The sequence below is a fragment of the Lissotriton helveticus genome, chromosome 5_1 (genome assembly GCF_964261635.1).
Source record: "Lissotriton helveticus chromosome 5_1, aLisHel1.1, whole genome shotgun sequence".
Taxonomy (NCBI): domain Eukaryota; kingdom Metazoa; phylum Chordata; class Amphibia; order Caudata; family Salamandridae; genus Lissotriton; species Lissotriton helveticus.
The window spans coordinates 20,571,458-20,598,884 of record NC_136065.1 but is presented as its reverse complement, the minus strand read 5'-3'; the positions used below and the strand labels follow the sequence as shown (position 1 = coordinate 20,598,884).

The window sequence follows — 27,427 nt, the reverse complement described above, 5'->3', positions numbered from 1 at the left end:
TTAAACTCAGTGCAAGGGCTGCAGTGTTTTCAATATAATTCCATTTAAAACGCACAAATAAAAACCCTGGGCTGCCATGTGATGCCGCAGGGAGTCTGAATTTGGACAAGTGCAGCTGACCCCTATATGAAGATTTCAGCGCTGAAGGTTCAGACATTGAATGGTCATAACTAGACCGGGTGAGAATTCTCAAAGTCCAGTGAGGACGCAGAACAGGAGCTACACGTTATTCACTGATCAGGAGCGGTTGCAAAGGTTTTCTTAACTTTCCATGACAACCCCTAACCTGCAGTGCCTCAAACTGCAAAATCATATTTTGAACCCCCCCAAACAATAATGTTTAACTAAGTCAACCCAAAGTTGACAAAGAAAATGTAATGTTTACGTAGGCTAGAGATGAAAACACTTCAGTGTTGAAACACATCAAAGATCATGCCAAAGGGGCAAAGTATGTCAGCCAAGCCGACTCCAAAGAAGGGCGGCCCGCCTTCATCCAGAACCAAGTACCTTCTCTGCTGAGTTCCTCAGAACAGAATTTCACCACAGCAAGCGGTACTAGACCTCTGGGTCACCAGCAGGAGATGTATCGTACTCTTTCCATCCTGTCAGACACTCTGATGTTCATGTGAAAAACTAAGGACAGGACAAAAATCTTGCATCAAACTTCACCTCTGTGTGTCATGTACATAGTGCACCATTGATTTCACTTGTCACTTTGTCACTCATTTCTCACTATATTCACAATTGTATCACTCTATTTGAATTGTGTTTATGACAGCCACATCTAATTTATTTGGTAAATAACTAAAAAAGCAAACAAATACATTTTCATCTGGTATGATTCTATCCTTAAGGTTCTATTGCCTTGTTTGTGATTTCTTTAGATTTGTGGCGGAATATATTGTGATATCTCTTTGTATATAGAGTACATAGATCAAAGTGATTGTTATCACCCGACAGAACCGACTTGTTATTCTTAGCATAATCAGGGCCAACATGTGTATTCAGTTTATTTCCTTATCCCAAAAAAAAGATAGTACCCTGCGATCAATGTTGGATTTTCATAGTTTGATTCGATGAGTGAAGGCGTTGAGGTTCAAGAGGTCCACCCGTCATGGCATCACCCCACTAACAGAACTGGATAACTGGATAACTTCTCTTTCTTCATGCTCTACCTTGATGGGGACTCTCGCTGCCGGACGCACAACAAACATGGCTGGTACCTCGGGTTCGCGGTCGGTGGTGAACTTCACCAACTCATTGTTTTTCCATTTGAAGTAAAATGAGCACCAAGATTTCTTGGTGAAGACATATCTGTGGTGAAGGGCCCGAGTGACTGCCAGTGGTTAGACTTATTGCAAGCATTCCATTTGATATAAATATCATGTTCTAAAAATCACTATTGCCCCATTTAGTGTGGATTGTCAATATTCACTCCAATGCAGCGATGGTTTAGTGCATGATACCCAGGACTCATTATTTTTATCAGAGGAGATTTAGCTCACAGTATTCCGATGCCACGCCCACCATCATGAGTCACATGGACTCCACCTATGGGGAGGTCCAGGAGACATGTACACCAATGCTTTTCCAATCCCAGCCACTAGGTGTTGCGGTGACGCACAGCCTGTGAATCTGGAATTGCCTGAAGCTGTGACGCGATTGTAACTTTTCCTGTATTGCTGGATCGGGGAACAGGTGGGAGGTCGCTCGAGTCTGACTGCGTCCCTTGACCCTCACACAACTTCATCTTTTGTTTGTTCGCTTTAGGGGAGTCTGGGGAGTCTGGACCCTCTATGGAAGATGCTATCGGACTCTTCATCACTGCCTTCATCCTCTGCGGGCTTCTGACCTTCATCAGCACGAAGGGTAAGAATTCACAAGCATGTACCCCTCTCCATGTGTGACCCCCCCAACCCGTTCTCCGTACGTGAGTCCTATCGACATGCGGCCCTTCAGCCCCTCCTCATCCCCGCCTGACCCCTCCCTGTGCCCCCGCTACCCCCAGCCCACCTCCAAGTGTGACTTCCCTTCTTTTACGACCCCTTGCCATGTATACCACCTACCTCGCTCTTACGTAGAACCCCCAGACCTTTCCAGTCTTCCTTCAGAATGACCCCCCCCGACCAGACCCATATTCCCCTCTGGCCCCCCTTACCCCATCTACCCTCTTTGCCCTTCTGCCCTGTACTCCTATCTGCCTTCATAATCCCTTCTGCCCTTCTACTACTATTTGCTTCATGACCCATCTGCCCTGTACTCTTATCTGCCCTCATGGCCCATCAGCTCCTTCACTCCGACTGCTCTGGTTCCCTTGGTCACCTGTATGCCCTCCGCTGCCCCCCCACCCTGCCCTTGCACCCCAGCCCTGCCCTCATATCCCTGGTATCCTTTGTACCCCAGGCTCCCATCCCACCTGAACCTCCCTCCAGCCCAGCTCCCCTCACATGCCTCTCTCTCTCTCTCTCTCTCTCTCTTGCAGTCTCTCCCTGTCTCCCCTTATCCACCTGAACCCCTCCAGCCCAGCTCCCCTCACATGTCTCTCTCTCTCCTTCTCTTGCAGTCTCTCCTTGGCTGTCACCATCCGCAGGAGATGCACAATCAGTGGAGCAGAAGGTAGGTGCTACTTCACCTTCTAGAAGCATCTCTAGCTTCTTCAGACACTTTCCTTCCCAGTAGGGAAGGCAGAGGGGGTGTTATTCCCCCAGTATACACACTTCTTTAAGGCCTTGTGCTCCTGCTGTAAATGTATACTTGTAGCATGTGTTGGCTGTAGATACATATGCTTAGCATACTCCTGCCATCTAGAGTTGAGCTCCGACGTTGGAAGTTGATTTTGTTCGAAAAGTCTTTCGAGTCACGAAGTATAGTGACTTGTCCTATTGTCTGTATTGCACATGGTCATCGGCTCCTTTGTTAGATTGTTGGTTTTTCTCCGCCTTCGGACGACTTCTTCGAAGCTCCAGGATTGAAGCTTTGATACAGTTTCACCGACCCTTCGGTGACTAATTTACATCAACCATCACAGGAGACGTGCAAGAAACCCAGCAGTTTACTTTGGCTTTCTGCCTGTCTGGCCTCCGGCCCGGCTCAACTTATAGGATTCTCCATCAACTTCCTTCACTCGACGCATGCGGAGTGATGGAAAAGATGCCTTTCAGCCACGGGAAGTACTCCAGGCAAGATCCTCACCCAGACCGCAACTTCTGTCTCTCTCCGGAACATGACGAGACATCGTGTGAAGCCTGCCTGGGCTTTCGGTCAAAAAAGACTCTTCAACAATGACGTGAGAGGTGACGGGCCCTCTCCATGATTGAGGCACATTGAGCGGAAGACGCCCCTGATATTTTTGGGGACCAACAAGTGCAACTGGAAGAACGTGACCCAGACGAAAAAGCGGGGACCTAAGGTGCTCCTATGGATGTTCCCATTCTTCTCACCAGCAGCGGAGATGGGTCTGACATAAAAGAGGCCCAGCATGTCGCTTTGCAAGGTCGCATGAGTACTGTGGTGAAAGCCTTGCAAACACAAACAAAAGAGTAAGCACAGGCTCATAGAGCCTCACTGTCCTCGGGCCATGGAGGTGTCCCTGCCATTAAGCCTTGGATCAAACAACATAACTTGCATCGCTACTTGCTGCTTTGGAACTTGTTATTTTCACAGTTTAAACGCGATTTTATTCATCCTCAGAAAATGCTTATAATTCGGCTACCGCCAACAAATGCGTATGCGGTTTAACCTTCCGCAAGCCAAATTTAGGAAAACTCTAATTATTCAGGCTTGTACCCTTACTGACCTGATGATGATCCTACTATTTTTTAATTTGGATCGAAACGTCGTCGACTAATGTAAACAGTTTGCACATTAATCGAATCTGATTAAAAAAAGTGTATTTACTGTTTCCTGAAGCCTGTTAGAAATTGTGTTCAATATTCCACAAGCTACCCTTTCTTGCCTGATATGTTCCTGTCCTAAAGTGTACTTTTCATGTGTATATGTAGGATGCAGTATTGTGTCCCACTGTATTGATGTGTTTATACTTTTGGTTTTGAAATTTTTGAATGATTAATATGACTGTCCGGCTGGACACTCTTAATATGGCACTGATTGGAGTCTATATTTATCCTGATGACCATACTGTTCTTTTTAAGGACCATTGTTCTAATACTAAACTGTTACCCAAGGTCCTTATTTACCTTTCGGGTTCCCTTGTGTTTTTGAAAATATGGAGGTGTCTGGCACAGGGTAAAGGAGCAGACAGTCGTCCCTCCATCCAAACAAGCCTTAAAAGTAACCAAGAAGACTAAGGCACCCACACTTTCCAAGTCGAAGACAGTCTTGGAACTGGCATCCAAAAAACATACATCGACGCTAAAGAAGTCTTCAGAGCCGAACACTGGGCCAGAGAAACCCAGGGCATCTTCCAATTTGAGGATGCTGTCTGCGCCGAAAATACCCTTGGCTCCGAAAACACCATCGGACACCATGTTACCATTGGTGCCAAAGATGGAGAACACCTCATTGGTCCACAAGTGGATGACATTTTAGAAAATATTTAAAAGGAGACCAACGCTGCCAAAGCCATGGGTGCCTCACAAACATACCCACACAGAGGGTCCTTTTGGAGGGGACAGTGTAGAGAGGCATCCAAGGCAACAACCTCCACGGGCACTGGTACCGTTCAGAAGCAGCAAAACCCCTATCAATGCCAGTTTACGAGAAAGTCATACCACAGACCACACTACAGAGGCCATACAATCGGGCATCACAGTAGTGGATGCATTACCAAGGGAACCACTTCCACTAAGAAGTGACTTTGTCTGCCACCCCACCCCCACATTTAGCAGCAGTGGGGGGGGACGGCTACAGGGCTTCCACACAGACTGGGAACAAATCACCTCCGATCAGTAGGTTCTGTCAGTAATAACGGATGGATTTGTCTAGAGCTCATAGCGTCTTCACCCAATATCCCACCTCGGTCACAAGCAACGGCAAATGAACACTTAACACTTTTACAAGAGGAAGGTCAAACTCTGCTTCAAAAGGGAGCCATGGAGACGGTCCCGAAACAATACCAGGGACGCAGGATGTACACATTGCATTTCCTCATTTCAAAGAAAGACAACACCTCAGGGCCTATATTAGACCTCAGGCCCCTCAACAAGTACGTCTTGTTGGGGTACTTCCATATGGTGACACTTCAAGAAGTCATCCCATGGCTGCAGCAAGAAGACTTCATGACATCCGTAAACCTCAAAGACGCCTATTTTCACATACCAGTTCACCCAGCCCATCACCGCTCCCTCCATTTTCAAGTAAGTGGCCAACATCAGTTCAAAGTGTTGCCATTCGGGATAACTACTGCACCAAGGGTGTTCACGAAATGTCTAGCAGTGGTACCCACTCATCTCAGAAGGGGGGGGCACACACGTGTTCCCATATCCAAACGATTGGCTGATGAAGAGTGCAAGCAAACAACAATGTCTGCAGGACACTCAAAAAGTAATCAAACGTCAGCACAGCCTGGGCTTCATGCTTAATGTTACGAAGTCTCACCTACAACCCTTACAGACACAGCCGTTTCTCTGCGCAACCCTAAACTCCATCTCCGCAAAAGTTTATCCTAGTCCCCCCAAGAGAACAAAAGATCTAGCTTGCGTTGTCCCTTTTTTCGCCACATTGTTACGTCACAGTCAAACGAGTGACAAGCCTTATGGTTATGATAGCCTCATGCATCTGCATAGCACCAAATGCACAACTGCACATTCGCCCCTTACTGTAGAGTCTACAGTCACAATGACCTCAAGCGGAGGCGCACCTACAGGATCTAGTGTTAATCGGACCGGCGACACATCGCTGTCTGCTGTGGTGGAACCGCAACAATCTGTTGCAGGGTCGGCCCTTCAAAGCCGCTGTTCCAAAAGTTACCATAACAGACGTATCCTTGCACGGTTGGGGAGCATTTATACAAGATCTCAGAGTGTATGTTGAGTGGTCCCCAATACAAAGGTATCTACACATCAATCACCTAGAGCTTCGTGAGATTCAATTAGCTCTGAAAGCTTTTACAGAATATCTTCACCATAGAGTGTTTCTAGTCCACACTGACAACATGACCACAATGTATTACATACAAAAACATGGAGGCACACACTCCTTACTGCTGTTGTGTACAAAGCAGCGCGTATGGCATTGGATGATACATCACAACATCCACCTCCTAGCAGAATACCTACCAGGGGTGGACAACAACTTCGTAGATCTGCTTAACAGGTAGATGAGTGGGAAATCAATACTCTATTCCCTTCGTACTTCCAGCGGTGGGGAACCCCGGAATTGGATATCTTTGCCACACAGCCTAACACGAAAGGAAAACGCTTCACCTCCACACTTCCCCACTCTTGGTCCGAGGGCAATGACGTGTGGCTCAACTGGTCAGGGATATTTGCCTACGCTTTTCCTCCTCTCTCACTCATTCCTTACCTGGTTCAGAAGCTCAGACCAATATCCCTCACACTAATTCTAAAAGCCCCAATGTGGACTCGACAAGCATGGTTCATAACTCTACTACAGCCATCAGTTGTACCAAACCACAAGAGATTGCCAATCTACCCACACCTTCTAACTCAGGGGCAGGCTCAGACACCCAAACCCAAACAAATCAATCTAGATATTTGGCTCCTGAAGTCCTAGAATTTGAATACTTAAACCTTCCACAAGAAGGACTGGCCATTGTAAAACAAGCCTGTAGGCCTACCATTCAGACATGCTACACAGTAAAATGGAAATGAGCTGTGGACTATTGTTTAACAAAACACATCCAATTGCTCTCCCCTGTGGCACAGGACCTTTTTTGCTATCTGATCCATTTACAACAAGCAGACCTCGCATTCACTTCTGTTCGGTTACACTTAGCGCTGTCTGCATATATGCAAAACAGACAAAATCTGAACACCTGTCCATGTTTAAAATTTTGGCCATGAAAGCTTTTATGGAGGGCCGAAAAGGGTTATTCCGCCCTGTATTCCAGTCTGTAATCTCAAATAGTCATCACCAGATGTATGGGTCCACCCTACGAACCTCTACATTCATGTGATCGTCAGTTCCTCACATGGTAGGTAGGCCTTCTTGTAGCTATTACATCCCTTGGACAAATCAGCGGTCTTCAAGGTCTCACTTTAGAGGAACCTTTTTTTCAAGTCCTTCTTGACAAATTGGTACTAAGAACAAACCCCATATTTCTCCTGAAAGTGGTTTCTTCTTTTCATATAAATCAGACCATAGAGCTCCTAGTTTTCTTTCCAAAACCAGACTCTGTAGCAGAATTACATCGAGAGGACAAAGGCAATTCGTAAAACTCAGAAGCTTTTTGTAGCCTCCTCAGATCCTGAAAGAGGATCCCCAGCCTCAACAGCTGGATAGTACAATGCATACAAACGTGCTACCACAAGGCCAAACAAGTGCCACCTGCAGCTCCAAGAGGTGATTCCAACCGAAAGAAGGCAGCCTCTACGGCTTTCCTAGGCAACATTCCACTAGTGGATATCTGTAAAGCAGCCACATGGAAGAACCCGCCACATACATTCACCAAGCATTGCTGCGCTGATGTCTTAGCTAATCAACGAGCTAAAGGGGGTCATGCTGTATTACGAACCCTTTTTGTATTTGTATTTGTATTTATATGTGGTATTTATAGAGCGCTAACTGTCGCTCCAAAAGGAGCATCCTGGCGCTAAGACAGTGTACAAATACAAAAGTAAATCTAGATGGCCGCCATAACAAAACCGTCCGACAAACCATAGATCCAAGTTTTTAGTTGCTTCCTAAAGGCATTCTCCTGCGCCAGGAGTCTAAGGTATTGGGGCATGGCATTCCATGCCTTGGAAGCCAGTACCGTGAGGGTCTTACCTCCCTTGGTTTTATACTTGAATCTGGGGATGTTGATTAGATTACCACCTGATGACCTCAGGCATCTTAGAGGGTTATAGCGAGAAAAACGTCTCATAAGATACTTCAGACCTGTCTTATTTAGAGCTCTAAAGGAGGTCAACAAGAGCTTAAACAGGATCCTCTTATGTAACGGATGCCAGTGTAAGGTCTGAAGCGCAGCAGAAGCAGAAGATCTTCTAGGTAATTTAAGTACCAACCTCGCTGCTGCGTGTTGTACACTCTGAAGTTTTTTTAGCGTGGATTTTTTCACCCCGGCCATCAGGCCGCTGCAGTAATCTAGACGCAATAATATCAAGGCTACTGCCACTGTCTTTCTAGAATCAGTGGGCAGGAACTCGAAAAACTTCTTTAAAGAAGCGTCTACGTCAGCCGTTAGCTAGCCACCGCCTTGGGGAACACATCTTTGGATTTGATGCTAAGCATATGTATCTACGGCCAACTAATGCCACGAATGGAATATGTTACTTACCCTGTAAGCATCTATCCGTAGCGTGTAGTGCTGTAGATTCATGTGCACCCGCCCTCTGCCCCGGAAGCTCATCACTAATGAACGCACTCTTTTACTCAACTTTTATCTGTCTTCAATATAACTTCCATGGTCATCTTTACTCGCTCATTTTCTTCTCCTATCCTAAGCTTTCCCAATGGAACAAAAACAATCTAACAAAGGAGCCGATAACAATGCGCATTACAGACTATAGGAGGAGTCACTACACCGTGTGATCCGAAAGACTTTTGGAACAAAAGCTAAGTTGCAACATCCGCGCTCAGCAGTAGATGGCAGGAGTGTGCTAAGCATATAAATCTACGGTACTACATGCTACGAATAGATGCTTACAGGAAAGTAACCTACAGTGCTCAGCACACATGCCATTCGCCCTCTGGAGTACTGAGCCTACATACCGTTCACCCTCTGGAGAACTGAGCACACATACCATTCACCCTCTGGAGTACTGAGCACACACACCATTCACCCTCTGAAGTACTGAGCCTACATACCGTTCACCCTCTGGAGAACTGAGCACACATACCGTTCACCCTCTGGGGAACTGAGCACACATACTGTTCACCCTCTACAGTACTGAGCTCACATACCATTCACCCTCTGGAGTACTGAGCCTACATACCGTTCACCCTCTGGAGTACTGAGCACACATACCGTTCACCCTCTGGAGAACTGAGCACACATACCATTCACCCTCTACAGTACTGAGCTCACATACCATTCACCCTCTGGAGTACTGAGCCTACATACCATTCCCCCTCTGCAGTACTGAGCTCACATACCATTCACCCTCTGGAGTACTGAGCCTACATACCATTCACCCTCTGGAGTACTGAGCCCACATACCGTTCACCCTCTGGAGAACTGAGCACACATACCATTCACCCTATGCAGTACTGAGCATACACACTATTCACCCTCTGAAGTACTGAACCTACATACCGTTCACCCTCTGGAGTACTGAGCATACACACCATTCACCCTCTGGAGTACTGAGCATACACACCATTCACCCTCTGAAGTACTGAGCCTACATACCGTTCACCCTCTGGGGAACTGAGCACACATACCGTTCACCCTCTGGAGAACTGAGCTCACATACCATTCATCCTCTACAGTACTGAGCTCACATACCATTCACCCTCTGGAGTACTGAGCCTACATACCATTCACCCTCTACAGTACTGAGCTCACATACCATTCCCCCTCTGGAGTACTGAGCCTACATACCATTCACCCTCTGCAGTACAGAGCACACACACCATTCACCCTTTACAGTACTGAGCTCACATACCGTTCACCCTCTGGAGTACTGAGCCTACATACCATTCACCCTCAGAAGTACTGAGCCCACATACCGTTCACCCTCTGGAGTACTGAGCTCACATACCATTCACCCTCTGAAGTACTGAGCCCACATACCGTTCGCCCTCTGGAGTACTGAGCCTACATACCGTTCACCCTCTGCAGTACTGAGCCTACATACCATTCACCCTCTGCAGTACTGAGCCCACATACCATTCACCCTCTGGATTACTGAGCACACATACCATTCACCCTAGGCAGTACTGAGCCCACATACCATTCACCCTCTGAAGTACTGAGCACACATACCATTCACCCTCTGGAATACTGAGCCAACATACCATTCACCCTATGCAGTACTGAGCCCACATACCATTCACCCTCTGAAGTACTGAGCACACATACCATTCACTGCCGTACTGAGCCCACATACCGTTAACCCTCGGCCATACTGAGCCTACATACCATTCACCCTCTGGAATACTGAGCCTACATACCATTCACCCTATGCAGTACTGAGCCTACACACCGTTCACCCTCTGAAGTACTGAGCCCACACACCGTTCACCCTCTGCCGTACTGAGCCCACACACCGTTAACCCTCTGCCATACTGAGCCTACATACCGTTCACCCTCTGAAGTACTGAACCCACATACCGTTCACCTCTGGAGTACTGAGCACACATACCATTCACCCCATGCAGTACTGAGCCCACATACACCTCACGCTGTGCAGTACAGAGGAGTCCAGCAGTACAGATGAGGTTTGAAGCCAAGGAAACCTCCTGCCCAGGGAGCTTGGTAGAGAAGAGGCTCCTCCGGGGTGGGGTGGGTCATGGGTCAGATGTGGGATGGACACATGTCAATCAATGTCCTCTCTTTCTGCAGGACAAGGCGGAGTAGCCCGCGTGGCACCCAGATGTCTCAGCGGTAAGTATGGAGATGGGCTGTGTGGTCAAGGGGGAGAGGGGGCACCACTCGTTGGTGACGTCACTGCATACATGTGCATTGCATGGTCTGCAAACTCACGTAAAAGGACACCTAAAGCTACTGGGTCACAGTGAGAATTCTTATCATCTAATTGAGGGTCATGCAGGATGCGAACTCCCTTTTTTATTAACTTTAACACTTACCAGTTGTACTTTGGAAAAAAAGCACGGTGGTCTTAATTCGACTGACCGAACAGATGTTACTGTTTTTAAACCTGTTTGTGCCAAGGCCACAAAGTGCTGTAACTTGGGGCCCGATTCAGATCCCGGCAGACGGGTGACTCCGCCGAAATATAAATCCCATTATATCCAATGGATATCCGCCACCTTTGTGACAGAGTAACCCGTCCGCTGAGATCTAAACCAAGCCCGGGGTCAGGTGTGCGACCTGCAGTGCAGATACTGGAGTTCAGACCACGCCTTAGCTAAAGTGCTGTCTTGGGTGCACAAGCTTCAAGAATTTGACACACATCGTTGTTCTCATCCAACCGCAGCTTCTCGTTGTCAACATTGTAAAAAAGCCCGCTCTACGGGCTTTGCTGATGCTTGTTAAGGAACGGACCTGCACACCCAAAGTACTTACGGCCACATTTACAAAGAGTTGGTGCAGTGAGCACCACAAGTAAAGTTGCTGTACTGTGTTGCGTGAACGGGCGAGTGCACAGCTGCGCCGTTTCCACAAGGAACCAGCGCGGTTCTGCTCTCTCGCTACGTTGACGTACTTTTGGCAGCCACGCACCAATGCAGGTACCTTGCACCTTAGTGCAGGGTGTCGGTGTTATGTTCAGCATAATTTCTGTGTAGTATGGAGTCCCTTCATGTACAAAAAACCTATACTTCATGGCATTTCCCTCTGTATGGGGGCTGTAGAATGCAGCCACGTGCAAAGAGGGAAAAGACGAGGAGAAATGAATCATTGCTCCCTGTTGCGCCAGCCTCAGGGAGGCACGGGATTTTGGCGCAAATCCCCATGTACAGTTATTTGTAGAGGAAGATTTATGCCAAAACCCATGAGTGATTGCATGGGAACGCCCAGGCGCCACTCCTGGAACCCCTCCTTGATGCAAAGATACTCAAGGCAGCGCGTTGCCCTGCACTGCGTTACTTTAAGATACAGCCCACTGCAAATCACGATTTGTGTTGGATTGTGAATCAGACCTGTAGACTTGCATTGGGTCTGTGTCAAAAAAGTAATGCGAGCCCGATGCAAAGGTTTGTAAATCTGGGCCTCGGTCGATAGATTGCTTCAGATCAAATCCAAGCTTTGTTTAAAAATAGGATATGGCGCCCACTGGGAAAAACATGATGCCCAGAGCAAGTGTTGAGTAAATCGTGCAGCTCATAAGCTTCGGTGCAGTCGTCAGCTGCCTCAGAGTGACACAAAGCGCTGCTTGACAATCGGAGCTTAGGAGAGGCGGAGCCTAGCAAGAGCCCTTTGGGGTACAGGCGTTTGTTGTGCGCGGGCCATTGTTGGACCAAAGTCCGCCTCTCTCTCCCTCGCCCGCCCCAGCGGTTTGGTGCCACTATCTCCCCTGATAAAGGACATCAGGGGAAATGTTACCAGGTTTGGAAGGTATGTGTAGGTGGGCTGCGTCTTCCTCCCATGACCCTTTGCGGCCTGCAAGATGGACTTGGTTGGAGCATGGCCTCCAGTTGGGGAAGCCTTCAACTCCTTCCTGTTCGGTGAGCACCTCTACTCCCCTGATAGTTGTGAGGGAGACACTGCATGCAGCCGCATCACAAACATAAAGCTGAAATAAAGTGTGCTCTGGCCCCTCGGGAGCTGCCCCTCTGTGGGTAGAGGTTTGTGTACTGCTCTGTTATGTTATTATTACTTGATGTAGCGCAACCACTCACATCGGTAGGTGTACCTTTGCTAACTCGGGGCCAAGCAACTGATTAAAACAACCCGGTCTTCTAGAGTTTTTAAACTTAGCAAAGTCTGGTCAGGAGTGAATGTAGTTTGGAAGCTGATTCCAGCTTGAAGGGGCAGTATAGGAGAAAGATCTTACGCTCTAGAATCTGACTCCCTAGATATCGTCTGGTGCCCTGGTGGTATATGACAGACACTGCCTTGTGGGTGTTTCAAGTCCATGGGATTCTTAAGGAATTCACCAACCCATGCAAGGAAGTCACAGACATCACCCCGACCCAAGACCTCTGCGACAAGCTGGGAACTTACTTCCACCTCAAGATCAAAACCCTCTACGACAACTTCATCGACCACCCTCCAGACACCACGGCCGCCCCGCCCCCCCCCTAAGACACCTGCCAACCCACTGTCTCCAACTGGACACCAATCACGACTGAGGACACCGCCTCAACCATGAAAGGCATCAACTCGGGGGGGGGGCCCTGCCCTCCTCGCATCTGCCACAGATCCGCGCCCACCAACGCACTCAAACTGCAACACACCATCAACATCTCCTTCAAAACCTGCACCTTCCCAGATGACTGGAAGCGGGCAGAAGTCAGGCCCCTGCTCAAGAAGCCCACAGCGACCCCATCAACCTCAAGAACTACCGGCCCATCTTGCTCCTCCCCTTCGCAGCCAAAGTTGCAGAGAAAACGGTCAACCGGGAACTGACATGATTCATCGAAGAGAACGCCATCCTCGACCCGTCCCAATCCGGACTCAGAGCCAACCACAGCACCAAGACCGCCCTATTCGCCGCCACTGACGACATCCGCACCCTCCTGGACCAAGGCCACTCCACAGCCCTGCTCCTACTCGACCTGTCGGCAGCCTTCGACACCGTCTCGCACTGCACACTAGTCGCTAGGCTACATGACTCTGGCATACAAAGAAAAGCCCTGGACTGGATCTGATCGTTCCTCACCGGAAGAAGCCAGAGAATCAGACTAACACCCTTCCTCTCCAATCCTACGAAAATCACCTGCGGAGTCCCACAGGGTTCGTTACTGAGCCCGACCCTTTCAACATCTACATGGCCACCCTCGCAGCCATCGTCCGACAATACTGCCTCAACTTCGTATTCCTATGCCGACGACACTCAGCTCATCCTCTCCCTCACCCGAGACCTCACCACCACCAAACTCAACTTCCAGAAAGGAATGCAAGACGTTGCAGACTGGATGACCAACAGCTGTCTGAAACAACGCCGAAAAGACAGAAGTCCTCATCCTCGGAACCACTCCGTCAGCATGGGACAACACCTGGTGGCCGACCGCCCTCGGAAGCCCACCTACCCCCTCAGACCACGCCAAGAACCTGGGCATCATACTCGACTCCTCACTCGTCATGAAACGACAGGTCAACACTGTCACATCCATCTGCTTCAACACCCTCCGCATACTTCGCAAGACCTTCAAATGGATCCCGCCGGAATCAAGGAAGACAGTCACCCACGCACTCATCACCAGCAGACAGGACTATGGAAATGGACTCTACGCCGGCATCAACAAGTCCCTACTCTGCAAACTCCAGACCATACAGAGCACGCCAGCCTGACTCGTCCTCGGCATCCCCCAGTAAAAACATATCAGCCAACACCTACGAAGACTCCACTAGCTCTCTGTGGAGAAAAGAGTCACCTTCAAAATCCTCACCCACGCCTACAAATTCCTATACAACAACGGACCCAATTACCTCAACGACAGAATCAACTTCCACGTACCCAAAAGAAACCTCCGATCCTCCAACCTTGCACTGGCCGAAACCCCGCACATCCACAGAGCCAGAGTAGGTGGAAGATCCTTCTCTCACATTGCAGCCAAGACCTGGAATGAGTTGCCGGCAGACATCAGACGCGCCCCCTCCCTGAGCACCTTCAGGAAGACTCTCAAGACTTGGCTCTTCGGCTAAAACAGACCAGCGGACACCCCCCCCTCCACCCCCCCGCCCGCCCTAGCGCCTTGAGGCCCTCACAGGTGAGTAGCGCGCTTACAATTCCCCTGATTAATTGATTGAAGGGAGAAGGGACTGTGAGCTGAGTCCAGCCGAGGGCAGGAGAGGGTCCTTTCCTGGAGGGAGGTCCGAGTTTGTCTTCAGGTCCCCCTGGGAGCCCCAGAAGTAGTGTGTCCGTTCTCACCAGAATCCATGTGCAGGGGTTAGCAGGCCTGTGCCTCCCTCATGCCCTAGAGACAGTGTGCCAATCACTCTGAGAATTACAAGTGAATGTTGGAGCCAGACTGAGCCATCCTCCCGAGGGGCGTCCTTTCACCTGGGAGGGGCGTGATCCATGTCCCCACTCTCTGTGAAGTGCCTAGAATCTGGGTCGAAGTCTTCCTTAACCAATGAGGGAGCTAACGTGGGACCGAACAAGAGAGACAGGGGGCATCCTACAAACCAGTGCCTCTGGAAGGCCAGCCGGTCTGGGCTGGGTCAGTAGCATGCCACTCCGTGGTGCAGCCGCCCTTACTGGCATTGCAAAGCTTTGCCCTCTGAAAGATGCCGTGTCTTGCTGATTTTTTCTGTGGCTGCCGTGTCGCCATCGACCCTTTAAAGCAGTAGGAGGAACAGAAGGGGGAGGGACTGGATAACATGGGGGCGGGACTGTGAGACTTTACAGTGTTGTCAGTGGTTAATTTGAGCTGGTGGTTTCCGGTATCAACCCAGCGCTAGTGACATTCTACCACAAGGTGGCGCTGTCTGGCTAATTTAGAGATGACCACAACAACAGTTAATCATTAGTTCAATATGCATTAAAATCACTATTGCCTGCTGTCCAAGCCATTCTTTTTGTAAAACTTTGTATTAAACATGCTCATTATACAGAGTAAGATATGACAATACAAAGCAGGTACAGAAGTGTGTTGTGTCATAACTGTTACATCGAGGCAAGTCGTCACTTCACAATCGTGGTGTGTAAAACCATATGAAACCATCAAACATTACCAGGCAGTGGGTATTATCTTCACTTTCTCCCCTCTGCTCCGTAGAGGCAACCCGTCTTTAAACCGGGGGCACTCATTGTGTAGGTTCACCTCCCGAAACGTGTGCCAGGGGCCCCACACCTCCCATTTCTTAGGGCATCCCGTACTGCGATACACCACCTCCTCCGCCCTCTGGCACCAGTCTAGATTCTTTTCCCATACCCTCACCGATGGCGGGAGCCGCGCCCCTATCTCCTCGCAATATTACGTTTAGCCCTCCCCGCCACCAGTGCCAAAAATAGCCGGATGTATCTGGGCCAGTCTTCCTCACCCTGTATCATCAACAAAAGCCATTTAGCATCAATTGGGACTCTAACTGAAAGGACCCTTGACATTACAGTGGTCACTTCCTGCCATAATCATTGTATCATTGGGCGCTCCCATTAAGTATGGTCAAAGGAGCCTACTTGTCAGCAATCTCTTATGCATAGAGGAGCATTTACTGCCCCAATTTGTGAACTAGGGTGAGTGGATTGTATGTCCTATGTAGGATCTTGAGTTGTACTAACCTAAAACGCGCTCGGATTGCTGTATCCAAGGGAATTTGGAGTGCTTCTACCCATTCCTCGTCCTCTATGTAACCCAGGTCATCAGTGCAAGCCTCTCTTAAGGAGCCCCGAGAGTCTGGGGAGTTGTTCATTAATTTTTATAAATCGCTGGTGCACCTTTGTGTGGAATGGGATCAGCTAGCTGGCGGTGCTCCAGAGGGGGGTAGTCCGGTAAGCTCGCACCCTCTCGGGTGTGTACGCGGAGAGCGTGCCTCAGTTGGAGATAGTTAAGTGCCTGGGACTCTGTTAGGCCAAATTCCTGCCTCAGGGTGTCGAAGGAGATAAAGGCCCCATTCCTCCAAATGTCACCCAAATGCTCAATACCTATCTTCGCCCATCGTGAGAAGCCCGGCAAGTTGGAGACCTCTTTCTGTCTTTCGCTATACCAAAGAGGAGTCATGGCCGCCAGCACATCCTGTCCTCCCACGTGAATCTCAGCCTCTGTCCGGCACCCCACCACAGTGGGCGTATGTCTTGGGAGGCTCTCCCTTCGCTTACGGGTGTATAGAACGATTTCTTAAATATTAGTGGGCATCGCGTCTCTATTTGCCCTTTAGGCTGGTTCCCCCAGTCCCATACACCCAGTCATTAATCACTACCAGTTGCGAGGCCCAATAATACCTTTTGATGTCTGGGATTGCTAGGCCTCCGTCATAGACTCCCTCTGGAGTTCTTTAGAGCTATTCGAGGCGCTCCTCCATGCCTCTGTAATGTGCGGAGCACCTAAACTAGCTGTTTGAAGAAGACCGGAGGAATGGGGTATGGTGTGTTTTGTAGGACATACAAAAACCTTGGCAAGGACATCATTTTATATAGTGCAGCTCCCCCCGACAACAACAGGGGTAGGGTAGGCCAATGTATCGCATCCGTTTGAAGTCGATCTACCTGTGGGGTATGGTTATGTTTCAGGAACAGAGATTGATCCCTGGTCACAAAGATTCAAAGGTACTCAAAGCCTGTTACTTCAATCGGAGCCTCACATCTTGCTGGGAATTTGGGGGGTTAACTCGACAGGGGGAAAACCACAGACTTAGCCCTGTTAATCTTGTAACCAGAACAGCTACCAAACAGTTCAAATATGTGCAAAATGTGGGCTATCGGGTAATATGGTCTGGAAACATATAACAGTATATTGTTGGTGTATAGGGAGACTTGTTCCTCCCAACCTCCCCTAGATGGGATCCCTCATACAAGCGGGCCCACCCTGATCCCAGCCGCCAAGGGTTCCAGTGCCAGGGTGAATATCTAAAGCGACAGCGGGCATCCCTGTCGGGTACTGCTTCCCAATAGGAAGGATCTAGACGGTACACCATTCACCCTCACTCTCGCCACCAGAGCCTGATAGCGCAGCCTGATCCACTCCGAGAACTCAGGCCTGAGCCCAGCCTAGCCAGGGCGGCAAACAAATATGGCCATTCTCTCCTATCAAATGCCAATGTGGCGTCTAGCACCGTGTCCAAGCCATTCTTATATCTTTGGGTGTCCGGAATAGTCCGAACTGTCACACTTGTAGGAGTGCAGTGGTTAGTAGTTGCGTAATTGCGCTCATTGGTGGCATATCGGGGACAATGCATGGTGCAGGCTGCAGTGGCCTCCTGACGAGAGCTCTGGCACTTATATTTTTTGCAAATTAAGCACAGAGTGTTGTGTTGTTTGTTGTACAACTTTTATGCCTCTCAGGCTGGTGCAAACGCTGGAAACATTATAGACCTGTTCATCTCCGGAATCTAGATTGGACCCCTCGTGGTTGGGTCTGAGCGCACTTCAGTGTCTCACAGGGGCCTAGAGGTGGTCTGCGGCCACACTGCATGCCATGTGTGCAGAACCATTCTGAGTGAGAAATGACACAGTGCCAGCGCCTTAGAGCTTCAAACTGTATTTATGGTGAATTTATGAGCTAAGGTCATGTGGCTTAACGGCTAAAGCGGTCTACCTCGGTGCTGAGGAACCAGGTTCAAGCCTCAGCAGGGGCGCTCAACATCCTGTGATTCTGGGCAAATCATGTAATCTTCCCATGCCCTACAAAAAATAAATGTGTCCGTCTGTAACGACACTGGTGCTCATGTAAAGCGCTCTGATACCTTCGGGCCTAGTTCGCACTGTATTAAAACCCCACCCACTCCCCCCCAAAAAGGTCTCCTACACGTTCAGTCCATAGTAACAAACACAGACGATGCTTTATATTAACAGAACAAGGGTTACTAAAGGGGCGTGTCCCTTAGCATTAGTTGAGCTGTGGAGAAGTCCAGCAGCTCCAGAACAGACTCTTGGGGTGCACCAGCCTTCTGGGGGGGGGTTCATAGGACACCTTGTACTGCTTGGTGCTGTAGGTTCCATTAGATGCCCCAAAGTGCAGAAGCTTTCTGTCTCTAGGAACATGGGAATTCATGACACTATCCCTGACTTCTAAGAGACAGTGGTCCCTTATAACATCAGTTAACTTAAATAGCCACAAAATTACAATCAAGATTGGGTCTGCTTTTGTCTGAATAGACAATATTTTATATAAGATAGACACAATAATATACCAAGAAAACAATATACAAACAGTGAGTGAGCAGGGCGTGAAAGGGTAAAGGGAAATCATCCGATTTCCTTACCACAGGCAGGTGACTAAAAAGTGATTTGTGAAATGAAATGCAAATGAGTAGAAGTCACAATGAGAATAACATCTAGTACTCAACAATTACATTAATTAATAGTTGTGAGTTTAAGATGTAAGTGTTGACGATGTTTCGATCCCCAACCAGGTTATGGGATCATCATCAGGACTTCAGCATAAAGCAAATGCCTGGGAAGTTGCTCAGATTAAGCTACTGAAGGATGGTTCCACATGGTAGCAGGGTGGGAGATAATCACCGGCAACACGCGAAGAATAGGTGGGATAAGGTGGCAACACATTGCTGCAGCGCGGACAGCATGCCCCCGAGACTCTTCCCCGCTGATTTCAAGCGCGGGGCTTCAACAAGCCCACTTCGCCTCGGTCTCCCTATATTCTCCGTCAATTAAGGCAGAGTCCTCCTGGGCCCACCCGGGACTCTTCAAGTCGGGCCTCCGTTCCCTTGTCTGAACCACCATCATTCCCGCATTGACTACACCCTCCCTAGGACCCCCGCAGCAAGGTCCTACCCCAGAGACCACCCTATCTGCCAATTCACCAGGCTTGGCCCTACATCAGTATCCTTATCCTACTGGCCGGCAGGTTGAAGCCACCTTATCCCACCTTTTCTTCGCGTGTCACCAGTGATTATCTCCCATTAATTATTATTAACTATTAATTAGTGTAATTGTTGAGTACTAGATGTTGTTCTCATTATGACTTCTACTCATTTGCATTTCGCAAGTCACTTTTAAGTCGCCTGCCTGTGGTTAGCAAATCAAATGATTTCCCTTTACCCTTTCACGCCCTGCTCACTCACTGTTTGTATATTGTTTTGTTGGTATATTTTTGTGTCTATCTTATATAAAATATTGTCTATTCAGACAATAGCAGACCCAATCTTGATTGTACTTTTGTGGTTATTTATGTTCACTGATGTGTGGTAAATAAATAAATAATACCTCTCTTTTTGACTAGACATATATCATAACAGATAGCTCAATAAATAAGAGTCAAGATTCGAGGTAGTAGGAGTTTTGCAGGTTTAATACAGCATAAGGACAGGAACAGGACAACCTGCATAGGAATAGGATGACAGGGCCCAGCAGCTGCTGGGGCTGGATCTGGGATGAGCGCGCTGACTTTTAATAACAATACATGAGCATATATACATAACGCAAACACATAGCATTACATTGCAGTAGGCGTAGCAGTGGGTGGAGCAGAAGGCGTGACGCGTAGCAGTCGCGAAAGATAAAGGCGAAAGTAGGTGTAACTGGGCGTATACATAGACATGTGGTGCAGACGTAACAGGATATGTCATGAATGGGGCGGAAACCATGGAGGGGGCTACCTGAGGAGCCGGGACCTCTAACCTGATGGTGCGCGCAAACTGGCAATGACGTATCACTAGGAGAAGCTGGGGGCTATGAACTCTGTGCTAGGAGCAGAGACTGAAGTCTGGAGGGTCGGAGCGACATGTACCTAAACCCTATCTAGTATCTGATGTTTAGGGAACATGTTGATAGGAACTAGAAGTTAGGAGGGGAAAGGCTAACTTGATTCTAAGACTGGACCATGCATTATTCTACATGTAGTGCGTGTTGAAGAATATTAAATGACCATTAAATGCAGTATTTCTCTAACGTGGAGACGTGAAGGCTAGACAATGACGGAAACTATTGATGCGATTCAGTAGTTTAGGAATGCAGAGAAGGAGGACTGAACTGATAACTGGAACTATAACATACTTTTGGCAGACTCAGAGACTGAGCCAGGCTGGGCCGGGCACTGCGAGGCAGGAAGTAAGTGAAGGGTCGAGGATACAGGTGGGGGCTGTATCCCTCCTCAGCGAGGCTTCAGGAGACAGGAGCTGAATCTGGTGTCCGGGCCCTTTTGAGGCCTAGAAACGGGGACTTTATAATAGAATAACGTGCACACTGAGAAACGTGGCAACGTAGCTTTACATAGGCCTGATATTCGTAGTATTCACGAGGACTGGAAACTGGCATACTAGAGGTGGACACAACTGTAATTGCGTCATTAATCGGACATGGGGAACGCATATGCATATTTAATCATGCACACATAACATATGATGGATGACACGTAGGGACACAGAACATGGCAAAATTTACTTTTCCACATTCCCTCCTTGTCACTACGTTTCCATCAGGAAACATCAATATTCATGATACCATCTATCATTTCATACAGTATCATTTGCTCGTCTCGAATTATCCTGGAACGGGATTTAGACCGGGGCTTGGGACTAGGAATACAAGAGGTAGCACAAATGCCGCAAATCGCAGGGCCACATTGTATACAGAGGCAGCAGCTGAATATGATCGCTACTGCAATACCTAGAAAGGACAATATTTTCCATCCCCATGCGGAAAATATATTCCAGAACCAACCGGACCATGTCCAGGGGCCTGGATCTTGGTGTATCAGATGGGCAATTTTATGGAGTCTGGTTATAGCTGAATAAACAGACGGCGCGTTATTTGGAATGAAAATGCAGCAACTAGATCCGATGACTCTACAAGCCCCGCCCCTATCGGCCAGTATGACGTCAAGGACGAGACGATTTTGCAAAACTACAAATCTCATAGCAGATTGCTCTTCGGTTAGGTTACCTAGAGCAGAGGCAGTCTCATTTACTACAGCTTCAAGGGTTCTGGTTAGTCTACGGATTAACTTACTATTCTGGATAGGTCCTATAAAGAAGAAGAAACCTCTATTGAAATCTGTATACTGTTCTAGAGCAGTTTCAGTATAATCGACAATTGGGGACTCCCTTCTATGTCTAATGTGTACTAGATGTGTATTTCTATGATAATCAGGTGGGGCTAGGAAAACTGGTGGCAGTAGGAAGGCAATGTAACAGGTTCCCTCCCAATCGAGGGGTAGACGAACATATGCGGTTTGACCACAAATAAAATAAGAATGACGTGAAGCTTTGAAAATAGATTTCCCACTGTCACTATACTGGACAATAGTAGTACATTCACTATGTCCTACATGTACGGAACCATTATTTCGGACACATAATTCGCCTTTGACTGGTAGTACTGAAATAGCGGGTAAGTCTGGAGTAGTATCAGACTGAACATTCAGGACCATAAAATTCGACGAATAATTACCTAAATTATACACTTCATTTTCTAGATCTAACCCTGTTCTGTGGGGAAGACCTTGCTTGTCTGGAAAACATGTACTGTTAAGAAAAGACATATCTGTTGAGGATGACGTTAACGTGGACCATGCTCCACACGAACCATTATGTGAAAATGGATAAGGAAAAAGTGGCAGAACTCCCTTCGGGGTCTGGAAAGGGGGGAGTCGACCACACACCCAACAATTAGTGGCATTGCTGGTCTGGTGTGAGTAATGTAACATACGGATAAATGAGTTATTACGCATAGCGAGGCGGTAGGACAGTTCATGAGGGGGCAGATCACTAAACGTGTGCTCTGCTGTAGCATTAGCAGACTTATTTACATGTGAAACTGGGAAACATAGGTAAAATGCATAACTGGTGCAGGAAATCATAATGCTGAGAAATAATATGAAACATAGAAAAACGATACATCGGATTGAGTTTTGACTAACTCTCTCACTATGGGGGTCTATTTTATACATGTCAGAAACAGTCTAACCGTTTCACCTAGGGGAGGACTTAGACAATCAAACTGACTGACTTAATTTACTAGACCGTAGTTTTAACTTATACTCCTGCTGCGGAGTTTTCTCTAACAGGGGAGGGGTTGTAGCAATGTCTTTTGCGGGACAGTCCTTGAGAACAATATTCTGGCAATCCTTTGAATCCTGGGAAATGTTCTTTAAGGCGGGTTTCAGTCCATTAAAAAGTTTAATATGAGAAAGGTGTACCCAGCCTTTGCGTCCTTCCAACTTCACGGCTGTACGGGTAGTGAGGAGGACCTGTCGGGGCTCTTTCCATCGAGGCTCCAGCGGACTTGATCTGTCAAAGTTGCGGACCATCACCATGGATCCTGGAACGATTTCATGCGGTGCCACCTCGGTATTGTCTGGAAATGCGGCGGCAACCTGTGAACGACATGAGTTGAGGGCAGACATCAAGGAAGCTAGGTAATCTGTCAGCATATTACTTGAAACATCGGTAATACTTCGGGGTCTAGGAGTACCCCACATATTAGGGGGGCGGCCGAAAACGACCTCATACGGGGACAGACCTGATCTGGAATGTGCGACCATGCGCATATAAAATAAAGCGACTGGCAGAGCTACTAGCCAGTCCACACCTTTTTCTTTACATATTTTGGCGACTCGGACTTTCAGAGTCTGGTTATGTCTCTCAACGAGACCGGCTGCTTCAGGATGGCGTACACAATGGAACTTCCACTGGTACCCTAGCAACAGGGAAACATGCTTCATGAGTTCAGATGAGAATGGCTGGCCGTTATCAGAATATACGACTCTAGGGAGTCCATAACGGGGGAAGAACTCACGAACCAACTGCTTGGCAGTGGTCGCGGCTGTGTAATCTGGGACTGGATATGCTTCTGTCCACCTGGACAAAGCGCATACAACTACAAGGACATACTTGAAACCTCGACATCGCTCCATCTGAATATAATCCATCTGGAGGACTTCAAAAGGGTGGTCAGGGGGCTGGAAACCACCTTGTTCCACCGGGACACTTTTACCTGGATTAAACTGACAACATATCATACAGGTACGGACTTTCTGCTTGGCTGCAGCTCGTAAATGCTTGTTGAACCAAATGTTCTGGATACTGTCTAACATAGCTTTTTCCCCTAAATGTGCTGGACTATGTGCGGTATTAATAATGACTTGAACCATAGAGTCGGGGAGAAACCATGTGGCTCTACCCTTCGTTAACCATCCTTGATCTGTCTGGACCCCTCCTTGTTCGGACCATTTCTTGATTTCATCGGGAGTAGCATGTAACTGGATATCTATGACATCTTGAGTAGGGTCCTTGACTGTCATGCATGTAGTCGGATCTGGAGTATGTGTCATGTTAACTGGAATGTCTGGAGTCTGCGCTGTAAGCTTGGCTGTGCGATCTGCTAGATCGTTACCCTGGGAAATAATGTCAGTGACCTTCGTATGTGCTTTGCACTTCATGATAGCGATAGATGTCGGTAAATGTATGGCATCTAACAGAGCTTGAATAAGGAGACCATGCTGAATCTTGGTTCCATGAGAAGTCATGAAACCTCTCTCCTGCCAGAGCACTCCGAAGTCGTGTACAACTCCAAATGCGTAGCGTGAATCTGTGTAAACATTAACTTTCAGGTTCTTGGCGTGTATGCAGGCTTGTGTCAGAGCAACTAGCTCTGCTGCTTGAGCGGACAGAGTGTCAATACGGTGTGTCTCAATAACTTCGGTGTCAGTAGTCACTGCATACGCGGCTACTAGTTCTCCTGTACTTGTTCTCATACATGAACCATCCACATAAAGTGTCAGGTCGGGATCTGGTAACAGAGTATCTGTCAGATCTTGCCTTGGTTTTGTCGTAATGTTAACTACTTCCACACAATCATGTGTGGCAGAATTTGAATTAGCTGATGGTAACAGTGTAGCAGGATTCAGGATGTTGCAGCGTCTGATTTCTATGTGTGGCTGGAACAGTGTCAATTCATAACCTGTTAAACGTGCAATTGTCAAGTGCTGAGTTTGTGTTCGATTCAGAAGAACTTCCACAGAATGTGGAACTTGTACTGTCAAGGTATGTCCTAAGACTATAGAATCACTTTGTCTGATAGCTAGTGCTGTGGCTGCAACTGACTTGAGGCACGCAGGCAACGCCTGGGCGACTGGATCTAATGTGCTCGAAAAATAAGCACATGGCTTGTTTTGTCCTGCTTGATCTTGTGTGAGAACAGATAATGCTGTACCTTCGCGTTCTGTGACGAAAAGTGTAAAAGGCTTACTGTAGTTCGGTGTGGCTAGAACTGGAGCTTGGCATAAAGCTTTCTTTAACTCGTTGAAACTAAGTGTATGTTCAGATGTCCAAGGGAGAACAGTCGATGCGGCTGCCTCCTGTGTCGTTAACTGTATCAGTGTTTTGGCTAGAAATGCATACTGAGGAATCCATTGTCTACAGTAAGAAGTGAGGCCGATAAAGGCACGTACCTCCTTCTGGGTCTTGGGCTGAGGAAGACTCGCTATTAACTGGATACGGTCTGGTGTCAACTGCCTACCCCTCTTGGACAGTAAGTGTCCTAAGTATACCACTTGCTGGACACAGAATTGAAGCTTCGAAGGGGACACCTTGTGCCCCATCTCGGCCAGGAAATACAGAACCGTTAGTGACGCTCGCTCGCAATCACGTTCAGAACGGGCTGTGATCAGTAGATCATCGACATACTGGAGCAGGGCAGTGTCAGTTGGCATGTGAATGTTGTCTAGTTGTCTCTTGAGTGCTTGACTGTAAATACTAGGACTTTCTGTGAAACCTTGAGGAGCGCGTGTGAACATATAGCTCCTTCCATTTAAACAGAATCCGAAAAGAAACTGGCTGTCTGGATGAATTGGAACACTAAAAAATGCGTTCTTGAGGTCTATGACAGTGAAGAACGTGGCTTCGGAATCAATGGCTGTCAATAGAGAAGAGATGTCTGGGACAACTGGGTACTGCGGAATAATACATTTATTAAGCTCTCGTAGGTCAATCACTAATCGATAAACTGGGGGTGCATTTGGATCAGTACGTTTCATAACTGGAATGATCGGAGAATTGCATACGTTGGAGTCAGTTTCTACAACCACTCCTTGAGCGGTGAGCTCGTCAATAATTTTGGATAAGGCTGCTACAGCCTCGGGTGGCAATCTGTACTGTCTGATTCGTGGTAACACTACACCTGGCTTGAGAGTCACACGATAGGGTGTGATTTGCATATAACCTACATCAGTTGGACCTTGCGCCCATAAATGCTGTGGAACATTAGACAGTCTTGGATCAAAATCTCGTAATACATAGTGACCCTTAAAGTCACGTAGGAACAATCGTATTCCCTCTGGGGAACAACATATAACTGCGCCTAACTCTTTCAGTGTCTTAATGCCTAATAGATTTTCTGGACATGACTTAGTAAGTAACAGATCAGTAGTGCGGGACAATGGACCTACTTCTAGAGTAACTGGCTTTGAAATCTCATTTACGATAGGTTTTCCTGAAAATCCAAGGGAAACATTTCTTGAGCCTGAGAGCGGAGCCCCTGGAACTTCGGCATGACTAATTGTGGTCCTACTTGCCCCTGTATCAATCAAAAACTTTCTGTCTTTCCCTAATACTTGACTGTGAACATAGGGACCTTCTTGATCTACAGGTATCTCGATGAGAGGCAAGCCTACCTCCCTCTCTAGGCTGTTTCATGAATACTGCTGGTACTCTGGATACTCAGACTGTGCATACTGGTACATCTGCTGTGTGACGTGCTGTGTTGCAGCGATAGGCTGCGGTACTGTAACTGTCTGTTGTGCATTCTGTGGCTGAGGAGTCTGTGAAACTTGCTCTTGTCTAGGCGGACGTGGTCTTTCTTTAGTCTTACCAGTAGCTATGTTGTGTTTCAGAACTGCACACTCATTTATAAAATGACCTGGCTGTTTACAATAATTGCAATTCCCTTTAACGGGAGCTGCAGGATGACTGGCTTGATTCGGACCCCTCTTCTGACTGTCTTGAGGAACAGATTGTGCAACTAGTACTTTCATCTTTGTGTCTTTCATACGTTTTCTCTCGTGTTCTTGCTCTTCCCTGATTCTATTCTGGTGGTACTGAAGCATCTGGAGCATTTGGGACGGAGTATTAGCTTGCCAGGTGCTTTCGACTTTCAAAACTCGATTTTTAATTTGTGGGCTTGAATTCTCGACTAATTTAGTAACAAAAAGGTGAGGGTATGACTCACTACTTGTCTTGAGGCCACTATTGATGCTAAAGCATTTTTCAAACCTAGAATAAAAATCACTAATATCTTCGTCTTGCTTCTGTTTACAGGCTGAGATTGCATCCCAGTCTTCTTTTCTAGTTGTCAATAATCTAGGTAAAACTTGTATTAATAATTCTGGTAATTCTTTACATTTCTCTCCTAGACCGGTACCTGGTACTCGTGCCTTGTCTTCAGCTTCTAGAACTGCCCAATCGATCTTTTTCTCTCCCACCTCCCATTCTTTTTCCTTTAGCTTTTCATACACCCCTGCGGGCAACAGGACCTTTAACATTTTAATGATATCTGGGTAAGTGTATTCTCCCATACGGAGCATGTCTTTTAATTCTCTATGGAACCCTGCTGGATCTTTGTCATGACAGGGAATTAATTTCTTCATTTCGAGGAGTTCCATTTTTGTAATCGGGGTGTAAACAAACACTCGTTGCATTTCACCGTCCTCTGTCTTAACTGGATGCACTTCTCGTAACGGGTTCTGTCTTTCCATGTAAAATGGTTTACTTTCGGGGGGGGAGACATGAACAAAATGCGGGTTCAGAAACGTTCTATATTTGTGGCGCTGTTCTAGAATGACACTAATTAAATCGGTACCTAAACCTTTCCATCTATACTGGAGTAACTCGTTCAGGATATCGTGTAACGGACCTGGATCAGAGTGCTGACCCTCATACAAA

At 47.5% G+C, this 27,427-nt stretch overlaps 1 protein-coding gene across 2 annotated transcripts in view; it reads left to right on the top strand.

Annotated features, from left to right (window-relative positions):
• TAPBP (TAP binding protein) overlaps positions 1-27,427 on the top strand; it is a 195,080-nt gene that overhangs the window by 67,140 nt on the left and 100,513 nt on the right. For both annotated transcript variants that reach the window (XM_078641626.1, XM_078641627.1), the window contains exons 6-8: positions 1,776-1,869; positions 2,564-2,616; positions 10,649-10,690. In XM_078641626.1, the coding sequence (XP_078497752.1) occupies positions 1,776-1,869; positions 2,564-2,616; positions 10,649-10,690 (189 nt within the window). The remainder of the gene's footprint in view (positions 1-1,775; positions 1,870-2,563; positions 2,617-10,648; positions 10,691-27,427) is intronic.